The sequence below is a fragment of the Amblyomma americanum genome, chromosome 8 (genome assembly GCF_052857255.1).
Source record: "Amblyomma americanum isolate KBUSLIRL-KWMA chromosome 8, ASM5285725v1, whole genome shotgun sequence".
NCBI lineage: Eukaryota > Metazoa > Arthropoda > Arachnida > Ixodida > Ixodidae > Amblyomma > Amblyomma americanum.
In genome coordinates this window covers 38,922,288-38,933,123 of record NC_135504.1, presented here as the reverse complement: position 1 = coordinate 38,933,123, position 10,836 = coordinate 38,922,288, and the positions used below count along the sequence as shown (strand labels likewise).

At 49.1% G+C, this 10,836-nt stretch overlaps 1 protein-coding gene across 1 annotated transcript; it reads right to left on the bottom strand.

Moving 5' to 3' along the window:
• Positions 1–379: 379 nt before the first annotated feature.
• Positions 380–9,446, bottom strand: LOC144102320 (protein argonaute-4-like). The gene is made up of 5 exons (XM_077635621.1): positions 9,327–9,446; positions 6,652–8,670; positions 2,106–2,333; positions 1,086–1,128; positions 380–609 (listed from the first exon to the last, which is right to left on the bottom strand). Exons 1-5 carry the CDS (start codon positions 9,369–9,371, stop codon positions 380–382), a joined length of 2,565 nt encoding a protein of 854 aa, XP_077491747.1. The 5' UTR covers positions 9,372–9,446.
• Positions 9,447–10,836: the final 1,390 nt, after the last annotated feature.

The following is a 10,836-nucleotide window of genomic DNA, read 5'->3' as shown; positions in this document are numbered from 1 at the left end:
CCACCGCTTAAGCCGGCGGGTTTTCTCAAGCCCGTTACTATACCCCGCACCTCCACCAAATTGTCACGGAGTTCTCACGGAGAGACGCTTCAACAGCTGGAGTCGGCAAGAGGAGACGGTAATGGCGGCCGATCCGCGAAAGCACGATCGCAACCTCATCGTCTTCGCGGACAGCTTGCGCCACCTGGCAACACTAGGTGGCATTATGTTTTCAGTCTCAGGGCGCAGACACTGCTCGAATGAACCCAGCTTCATGCGAAGGGCGGCATTTTCTTCCTGTATTTTTCCTAACGCTTCTTTTACTTGCATGACAACGTTGGCAAAGTTATGGTCTGGTTCGCGTGCGCGAGACGGTACACAGTCGCGCTCCAGATGTTCCTCAATGTCCTGGTGCAGGACTATCTCTCTGCACCTGGGGCAGGTCACGGCGTGGAACTGGCAGATGTTGGCGAAGTGTGTCAATATGGCGGATGCCACGCACTGGCGTCGCAGCCGTGCTCAGAGTTCCAGCAGCGTACCCTTCGGCCGAGAACGCCACGTCTCCCTCCTGGAAAGGCTTATTGTCCAGTGGGCAGTGGCAGCTCTTAGCAGCGGCGCTGTCGTTGCAGGCTGGCATAGGGAGTGCCGGCATGGCAACTCTGCCGCCAAAGCAGGGACGAGACCGCACAGACTGCACACTTTGCTCGAAGGGAAACGGTTCAAGAAGAACATCGGCCGCCGATCGAGGCCGGTGCCGGAACCGAACACTACCGGCATGCATGCGGGCGCTATGGCCTGAGGCATGTAGTCAAGTGTCTTGAGAGGGAACATCCGGCGCACACTCATCTGAGACAACCGCGTGTCTGGGCGACCATTACCAAATTTTCAGTCGTCCTTGTCCTGTCTGCCGTTATTACCTCAATCGCAGCTTGCTGCGGTGACTCGGGCTGCCGACGTCATGTCCCGGCATGGCCTACTTGATGCAGTGCGGGACCACGCAGTGGCCCAGGGACCCAGCTGGGTCTAAAACTCACTTGCTCAATAAAGTTTTTCTGTCTGTCTGTCAAGGTAGGGGCGTAAAAAGTAGACTATACTACAAAGCTCACAGCGCGGCTGCGAGTGGACCGAATGCAATGGCCGGCTGGTGCCCTGCGGGTGCGCACAGGAGTAAAGTTATTCATGTGCCCAGATTCCGAGTGCCGTGTCGGGCTGGGTCGCTTCGCATCGTGGTATGTGGTGGTGCGGTGTGGTCCTGCTTGTGGTGCGATGTGACGTGGGGTGGTGTGTGCGGTTTGAATACACTTATTTTATTAGCACACATTACGTGGGAAGGAGAGTGTTTAAACGCAAAATACAAAAACTGGCAGTGCCTATGAGCACAGCACGTGCTCGCCTTGCTCTTAATGCTGCATGCACAACATGTTCCTCTCTTTATTTGGCCTTAGATGCCCTCGCGCCGATAAATACCGTTATTAACTAATATTTCCTGGCTGGCTGTCATTAGCGCATTGGTCGGTCATCGTCATCTATGTCGCTGTCCCGACTTCGGGACAGCTTAAAAAACGAGGCATACAAGCCGACGCGACAATTAAAAAAAAAATCAATTTTTGGCCGTTTCTTGAGACTTCAAAGCCGCGTTCCACTTTAACGTACGAGCAACCAGGCCTAGCCGAACATCAAGCACTTCTCTTTTCACCAGAGCCTATGCATTCTTTGTCTCAGTAGACGCCACCCCGAAAAGAAAAACTAATGACCACATCCACGTGACAGCATCATTCCGCACTGGCCATAGAGGCCCCCCGTGCGCAACTTCGGATACCGCTTCCTCAAGGTCGAACGATGACGTCACAGTCACTCACAGCGCTCCTGGTGGCCTCAACGTGAAGTGGAAAGCTTCCGTCACGCTCTTGCGTACAGGCGATCTCGGAGGCCATGCTTCCGTTTTCTCAAGCTGCGGAAGGCCTCCACCGCAGGCGCTCGCGGTGTTTGTAGCGCACTAACAACGCGACGCGACTGTGGCGACGCCGGTGCCCGGACTATTTCCTCCGCAAATTCATAAACCAAAACACCGCAGACCATTTGTTCCCGCTCACAATAGCCACAAGAGGGGAGAAGAGGTCGCACACCTGGATGCCGAAGTGGCTGCAGAGGAAGAAGTCGAAGTCCAGCGGGTGCGTGACCACCGAGTCTACGGTCGTGCCTGGAGGGACGTTGCGACACTTTCCCACACCGTCGCGGTCGTCGGCAGGCATGAACCTCGTGTGGTGTCGCTTCTGGACCACGATGAACGTCAGCGGTGGCTTGTAGGTCTCGGTGGGACACATTTCCGCACACGCCAGCCGGATGGCGCTTACCTGAGAGATTCGAGAGCGGAAACAAAGAAAAACTTGGTCAGGGTTTAAAGGCCATTCGACGAATCACGATATATACTTGGTACAGAATGTAAACAAAACGCTTTGGACCTTCACGAACTCTGCTGTCCTATCTTACATAATTGCCGTTTGGGAAAAACTCTATGGCGAAGAGCAGCGTTTTTTTAGCAATGCTATTAGCGGTTGTAACCTGGTTAAACGAGCAGTTTCAGCAACTGTTCAGCTCAACAGAAGTGCAGCTTTTCCAACCAACGCCGAAATGAACAGCAGTCAGCTGCAGTTACTCGGGCACACTCCGCTAAATTGAGTTCACGCGGTCCACATTCTGGATCACATGATAGGTTTATATACATAACTCTAGCATTGACGTACTATTTGACTTCACTCAACTAAAGTTTCTGTGCAAGCGTGGCGTTTGAGTATGCCGTCGGTGAACAACCACACAGAGCCAAGAAAATTCAGTAGAGGAACGCCCGGCTTCACCGCTCAGCCGCTGTTTTCCTGGTGCCACTTAGCGGTGTTTTTTTTTCCTGGCTACTTTAATTCGAATACAGTGGGATACAACTAAAAAATGAAGGCGCTTTTCTCAGTAAAAGGACCCCCCCCCCCCCCCCCCTTCCAGCCAATGGCGTCGGCTTATTCTTACGAACCTGCAATGTTGACAATGCGGCGAGCACCGCGACAATGACAATAGTGGCAATAGTCTCCCTTGTGAGGGGGGAGACAAACCCATTTCATCTGCCACTCCCTCCATGGTTACCCGAGCATGCTCATGAGAATTTGTCTACGCCATTGGCTGCAAGAGAGTCCATTCAAGGGGAAAAGTTGCTTGGTTCTTAAGTTGTATCCGACTATAATGGAAGTTATTTAGTTGTATATATAGCCAGGATAGCAAGATGTGGCAGCTGGAAATGCCGCCGACTCGGCCGATGCAGCGGGTCAGTAGACTGGTCCAACTGCGCATCTCTACTGAGCTGAGATGTCAACAGCAGGTGGCGCTGCCTTTTATTACCCGTGCCACACGCGCACTAGAAATAACCGCAGATGTTTGTAGCCTTAAGTTTGCCTATGCCATTATTTTCGGAGCTGGCGCTACACGTCCAGATTTAACGACATTACAAATTATTGGCAAATTTATTGATATTACAGATTCGCAACTATAACAGAGGAGATTACAATCCAATCAATGACGAAATTCAATTGTTTTCTGATAATATTCTTATGCCCTCTTTTCAATATAGGTCAGTATTAGATAACCGCGGGTTTAATTTAGAGACAAGCTCGCCTAACTTGTAGCCATACGTGTCCCGCTTGTCACGCTATCAAATCATAAATCTAAGCTTTGCTTTACAAGAAAGCATCGACACATGAGAAATAACAAAAACGGTTGTAAAAAAATGCAAAGCACGAATGTTCGCCCTGCCCGCGGGGTAAATATAAAACCTACCTAAAGCTGTGTTGTTCTGGCCTTTGTGTCGAAAAAAATAAATATTTTTTTCAAAAGCGCTTCCTGCGCTACTTAAGAACAATAAAAGCAAGCCCTTCAAAGCAATACGTCCGAACAGTGTCAGTAATGATATTTCAATACATAATATTCACAGCGCCCCCTACTTCGATGCGGAATGTCCTAAAGCTTTTAACTCGTTTTTCGCATATATTTTCACCAAGAAGATAATTTTAACATCCCATAAGTACCAGATTTTGGTTACCCGTACATTTTACCGGTTGACATTACACTTTATGGCTTAGTACACCTGATAAATAGCCTAGTACCCTCTTTTTCTGGTGTTGATGAAATTTATTGAAAATACTAAAGAAATGCCATTTCTGTCTCCAGCATCATCTTCCTTCATATCTTTAAGCAGTCAATATCTACAGGTGAGGTTTCCACCGGTTGGAAAATAGGAAAGGTTGTACCGGTTTTCAAAAGTACTAACAAACTCTCGCACGGAAACTGATGACTTGCACCTTTTTGGACTTTGCCAAAGCATTTTATCGGGTAGAACATTGCCAACAAATATCTAAGCTTTGTGCTCTCAAATTAAATTCTTTAACTCTGTCATGGGTCAGTAGTCTTCTTTCTAATCGCCAGCAGTTCACCGCTGTTAACAATTATTAATTTCCTGTTTCCGATTTTACATCGGGCGGGGCACTAGGAAGCCTCCTCGGTCCATTACTATTCTTAATTTACATTATTGACCTGCCAGCAACAATCTCATCTTAAATACGCATATTTGCTGACGACTGCATTATTCATTGACCAATAAAATTTACTAATAGCCACCTTGCACTTCAAAGTGACCTCGATCGCATTAACGACTGGTATAAAACGTGTCTAATGACTTTAAACATTTTGAAGTGTAAGATAATTACTTTAAGCCGAAAATCAATCACTTCGCATTTTTCATACCACAATAATAACGATACATTGGCTCGGACTACGCAGTATAAGCATCTAGGCGTCCATATTTCACCAAACCTTTCTTGGGATGAACACATAAACACCGCTATCCCTAATGCTTCCCTGTCACTAGTTTTCCTTCGCCATAACCTGCAATGCACTATCCCTCACGTGTGTGAACAAGCCTACATTACTTTTGTTACATCGCAGCTAGAGTACACTTCATCCATCTGATCACCTCATCAAAAATACCTAATAGAGAAGTTAGAAGCTGTCCAGAATGGGCTTGTCGTTTCATTCTGCAAAATTAGTTATCAGTCCAGTGTAACCCAACTAAAGATCAAACTTTCAATCCATCCGTTGCAAATTCGCCGCGATATCGCCGTTTTATTTATCTTTCACAAATACGTCCATGCCACTGATTCACTGCCAGCATATTTACAACGTCCTTCCTACTTATAATATAGATTACATAATAACGACCGCTATGCCGCATTTATGGCAACACACATGCTTTCAACTTCTGGTCACTCACGCGTGCCATCCGTCTCTGGAAGGATCTTCCGGACTGCATCGCCCTGCAGGGTAATCATAACACATTTCGCGAACAGCTACTCAACCACTTCGTTGATAACGCTTAGCATGTCATTTATATTCTCAGGATTCGTATAACTTCATTTTCAGCAGCTTGAGACTATTGCCTTTTTGGTTCCGTGGATGCGCAGCTTTGCTCATTTATGTCTGATATGTTTTCTTTTGCTTTTGTATATCTCTTCGTGAATTTGCACTTTTTTGTTCCATGACGCAGAGTTGTTTTTTAGGTTTATCCCTTTTTATGAATTCAGATACCTGAACTCACCTGTCTTTTTGTGTGTGTTTTGCTGTACTTTAACTATGAACTTTTCACTTCTAAGCTATTTTGCACGAACTTCTGTATTCCCCCCCCCCTCCCCCGTACACAATGCCTCTCCGGAGGCCTCTAAGGTATCTGTAAATAAATTAATGATTAAATAAATAATTTAATAAGTCAAGGTGCCGATAACGCCTTCAAGGCAGTAAAAAAATCACCTGAATATAAAGAGTGTTTGTTAATGAGCCAATATCTCAGCACTGCCATTCAAATATAATATGAAAATTAATTTGTAGAAAATGCCACTGTTTTTGCTTGACAAGTCGTACATGTAGAACTCGAGTGCCAGCTCACAAGCTAACAGTGCTTCAGAATTGTTGGTAAAAGCGGTGCTCTTTATGAATAAACCATCATCCACTGGATAGTAACTTCTCACAAAAAAAGTTGCATGTTTTTCTGCGTGCAGAATGGGGACAAGAGTATACACTGCTCGGGCGAATGAGTTGTGGCGAACTCAGTAGGTCGCAAACGGCAGTTAGTCTGACTAATGCCATTCAATACGAGTGCGTGACAATGTTCTGATGGCGTTAAAACTTGATCACTAAGTAATTAATGACATTAAACACGACCTTGTGGCACGGGTATAACACCTCTAACTGTCGTTCAGTTCAACGGATGGTCAACTGCATAGCCGTTAATATCGGCCGTGCGTAAAAGGGGTGAGACATGGAGCGGGCAAACACAAAACCCAACCACAAGCCTCAGTCTTGGATGTTTACCACCTTTTGAAGAAAAACAATCTAGCAGACGTCAACTAACACCGAGAAGACGTCTCCAGAAATGAATACCCCGAATGTCCTGAAATTATAGCGCTGTGGAGATCTATTCGCTGCCGTTACGTATATGCGCAGCAAGTCCGCTTCTCATAAGACAAAAGGTTATCCAATGACACTAGCGACATTGAATGCGGTATAGCTGTCTTAACAAGATGAGCGTTTAGTGGGCACAGTATTGTAGTAGGCGCACTTGCTTACCTCATGGTTACGGACTTCCAAGAACTGCCCCTCGCTCACTCCGTCCCTGTAGAAGACGATCCGCCCGGGCTTGTGCCCGGTGGTGCGGTAGAAAACCAGTAGCAATTCCTTGACCATGTCCTTCGGGTCCTTGATGATTTCCACACGCGCCTTAGCCTTGGAGTCTTCAATCTGTACCCGAATGGTGGCGTGAAACTTGGACGGTACAGAGTCTAGGCTTCCGATGCACGCGGCAATGGATGGCCTGATGTTGTCTCCAGGCGATGGGTGCGACACGTCTGCTCCGATGACGATCACGGGCCTATGGAATAGCTTCGGTTTCTCCTGCATCAGGAGACTATTGTTGATGCCGCCCATCTTGGCGTTGATCTTTTGGCAAAGGTTTTGGATGAGCGCTGCGTTACACTTTTGAACCACGTTGTTGTCCAAGATGCATTGTGTGCGCAGGGAGAGCTCAGTCTCTGCCACCTGCTTGATGTCAGCATAGTTTGTGGCTTTTGTGATCACAGCCACAACCATCTCCAACTGCAGGTGCTGCTTGCTCTGCTCCGTGAGAACAGTCCGCATGGGCTTGCGGTTTGTGTCGAACGTGATGACCGCAAGCGGCTGCGCAATGCGCATGCCCAGTTCTTGGCCGATGCGGATCAGCATCTTGATGAAGTTGTCCAGGCAGTCTTTGTGCGTGAAGCGGCTCACGTTGAGAACAATCCACTGTGTCATGGACATCGCCTTATAGAAGCGCTGCCCTCGGATATCCCACGTACCGTCACATGGCTTGCACATGGTGTTGTTCTCAAAAACCAAAGACGGCGGGTCGAGCATTCTGCCTACAACCTGAGTGGGTTCGGTGTTGATCTTGATGCCGAACTCTCGCAGGTACTTGTCCGAGGTGATGACCATGTCGCGCACAGACTGACGAATCTCCTGGAAGCGCTTGGCTGGCGGCTTGGCCGTGCGCTTGATCATCTCGGCGGTCTGACTCTCCTCGAGTTTCTTCCGACAGTGCTGGCCTTCGGCCAGCTCGCACACCTCCAGAGGAATGTAGACTGGATGCGTCGGGCTGCCACTCTGCACGCAAGGGAAGTTCAGGTACGACAAGCGACTGTAGCAGCTCTGGAAGTAGTCGGCGACGAAGATCTCACTACCTTCTGATTCAAAATAGATGTCCTTCGCAGGTTCCCTCGTGATCTTGACCACTTTGTAATTGCGCGGGTACGAAAGGTGAGTCACTTTTACACGGAGTCCTTTGAGCTCCCTATTCAGCCGCACGTACTGGTTGTCGCGCAATGACCGGAAGTCCGCGGGCGTCAACACACGCCGGCTGTCGCTGAAGGACCTGCACATGAAGTCGACCAGTGGAAGCGACTCGTAGAAGGCTGTTGCTGACATGTCGACGTTAAGCATGGGCTTCCATTGGGCGGGTTGAACACTCGTGTAGTAGCCAAACCACACCTCCCGGCCTCCTCCGAGGTCATTGTGCTCGTTGGGTCCCGGCGGTCTGAAGAACGAGCATCCAACTGGTGCCAGCTTGATCGAGGGGCTGTGCCTCAAGACGATGTCGATGGCCTGGAGGACTTCCTGGGGCACAGTTTGTACGCGCTTTTGGAAGACGCCATGCAGGGCATCCAGGTTCACGGTGGCCGCATACTGGATCTTGATGATAAACTTCTGGGTTCTCTGGTCTTCCTCCAGGTCGACTGTGAATGTCCGCTCGCGGAAGTTGAGCTGGCGGCGCGTGTACAGGTTCTTGCGGCCATCGAAAGCCGGGATGCAGTTGGCCAGGTCTTGCCGGTACTTCTTTACTAGGAGCTCGATGACTATCCTGTTGATCTTTGTACTGAGGCATCGGTACTTTTTCTGCTCAGGAACCTTGGTCTCTTTGGCAGTCTCCGAGGAGATGTAGACTTCGTAGTGGTAGACGCTGCCGGTTGGTATCTCAATGCTGAAGTGGTCGGCAAGAAGTTGTATGGTCCGGCCTAGCTGGCCGTGGGCGGGCCGCCGTGGGAAGTGAGAGGGTAGGGTTCGCTCGAGCTCCTGCGCCAAGATTGGTGGTAATTAGAGCAGGGCATGAAGAAGTATGCACGCACTCTTTCGTGTGTTGAGCGTCACATAAGTTTGGCCAAATGGTCTTCAATCTACACTACAGTGCAGGTCCGGTTCTGGTGAGTCTTAATGAAAAAAGCCTCCTGCACCCCGTGCGTTGTGGCGAGCCCATTAAAGGACGGCGCTTGAACAAGAATATCCTCCAGTGAGAATGTTTAAAATGTCTAAAAGCGAAGTTATGTGCAGTCAAAATTTAAATTTCAGCGTCTTCGAGCCTTTCTATCTCTTTTCATCACTCTTTTCATGCTCACAGGTCGGCGCTCTTCAGCCAGCCCTACCGACTCGGCCCCACCACCGGCTGCCGACGCATTCGGGAATTCCTCCCGGTAGAATGGTGTAAGGGGGGCTTCCTGAACCGCCGAAGCGACGCTTATTACTGGCAGCAGCCATAGCAGCTGCCTTACTTGTTGATCTAACCGACAGACACATCTGAACAAAAATACGCAGGAGCGCGAGGCGGAGAAATGCGCGGGCATGAAAAAGCCGCTGGAAAGAGCTCGCCAACCTTCGCTCGGGATTGTGGGTTCTGAATATTTGGTTCAGATGTTTATGACGAGAGAACGTAGTGATTAAGCGAGGTTATGTACCCGGTTGGTCAAAAGTTCCGGGGCCAGAGGGCTTGCTTCTTTCATCGGTATATCGTGGCACCATGGCACAGCGCATCAGCTCGTTGGTCGAGACATATGATAGCCTCCCGAAGAACTAGCTGCGCAAAAATGAGTACAGCGGCTCGGGAAGAGCACCTGGGTCTTGCAAGCACTGTCGGTGGCTGTGTTTGAAACAGCCACAGCCTTTCTATCTCTTTTCATCACTCTTTTCATGCTCACAGGTCGGCGCTCTTCAGCCAGCCCTACTGACTCGGCCCCACCACCGGCTGCCGACGCATTCGGGAATTCCCCTCGGTAGAATGGTGTAAGGGGGGCTTCCTGAACCGCCGAAGCGACGCTTATTACTGGCAGCAGCCATAGCAGCTGCCTTACTTGTTGATCTAAACGACAGACACATCTGAACAAAAATACGCAGGAGCGCGAGGCGGAAAAATGCGCGGGCATGAAAAAGTCGCTGGAAAGAGCTCGCCAACCTTCGCTCGGGATTGTGGGTTCTGAATATTTGGTTCAGATGTTTATGACGAGAGAACGTAGTGATTAAGCGAGGTTATGTACCCGGTTGGTCAAAAGTTCCGGGGCCAGAGGGCTTGCTTCTTTCATCGGTATATCGTGGCACCATGGCACAGCCCATCAGCTCGTTGGTCGAGACATATGATAGCCTCCCGAAGAACTAGCTGCGCAAAAATGAGTACAGCGGCTCGGGAAGAGCACCTGGGTCTTGCAAGCACTGTCGGTGGCTGTGTTTGAAACAGCCACCTGAATGGGCAGTGGTGCATTGTTCAGCTGCTCAACAACTGCGCCAGTAGTGGTGCGAAGACTCTCCATGACCTATGAATCCATGAAAGAGAAAAAGTACTCGTGCGGGAGGGATCCTAACGCTATCAGCGTTGGGCAATTTTTGTAGAGAAAGATTTGTTGGCCACGAACTAGCAGTTTCGCCATGCTCGCATTCCCACTGTGGTAGCACCGCACCACGCGACAAACCGCGTGACAACAACTAGCCAGACAACCAGACTAACCTGGACTTGCAATCAAGATTAACGAAGGCTAACCAAGCTATGCCTTAGCTTTCACTACGTATATCCCGGCATAGCCGAGCTTAACCACTGCCAATTTCTTTTAATGCTTTGCCCTTTTGCATCTAGGCATTGCAGAGAAGCCACCACAGCGGTGACTGCTTTTGCACTCCAGCCAGGCACGTAGCCAGGAATTTTTTTGGGAGGGGCCCAAGGTAATTTCTTAAAACATGACATTGCAGACGCCGACCACATCAAAGAAGAAATACACAAAACACATTTCGGCTCCCACAGTATGGGAGCCGTGTTCACAGTAAAAACAAGAAGCAGATGCACAAGCTTATGTATACTTGAAAAGGGGGTGCAGGGAGCGTGCGTAACCAGTTATCAGATTTCCGCAGTTTCGGTTCATGGTGTGACAGGTCATTTGTATCGTCAAAGATTCCAGGTGAAGGCGAGGGAATTTCTTCTTT

Bases quoted from the DNA above. Each gene is read 5' to 3' on its own strand.
- LOC144102320 (XM_077635621.1), bottom strand. From the start codon at position 9,371: ATGAAAGAAGCAAGCCCTCTGGCCCCGGAACTTTTGACCAACCGG. The intron at 2,334-6,651 runs GTCCGTAACCAT...CGAATCTCTCAG, and splicing joins GCGAGGGGCAGTTCTTGGAA to GTAAGCGCCATCCGGCTGGC. The intron at 1,129-2,105 runs GTGTGCGACCTC...GCGCACCCGCAG, and splicing joins GCAGCCACTTCGGCATCCAG to GGCACCAGCCGGCCATTGCA.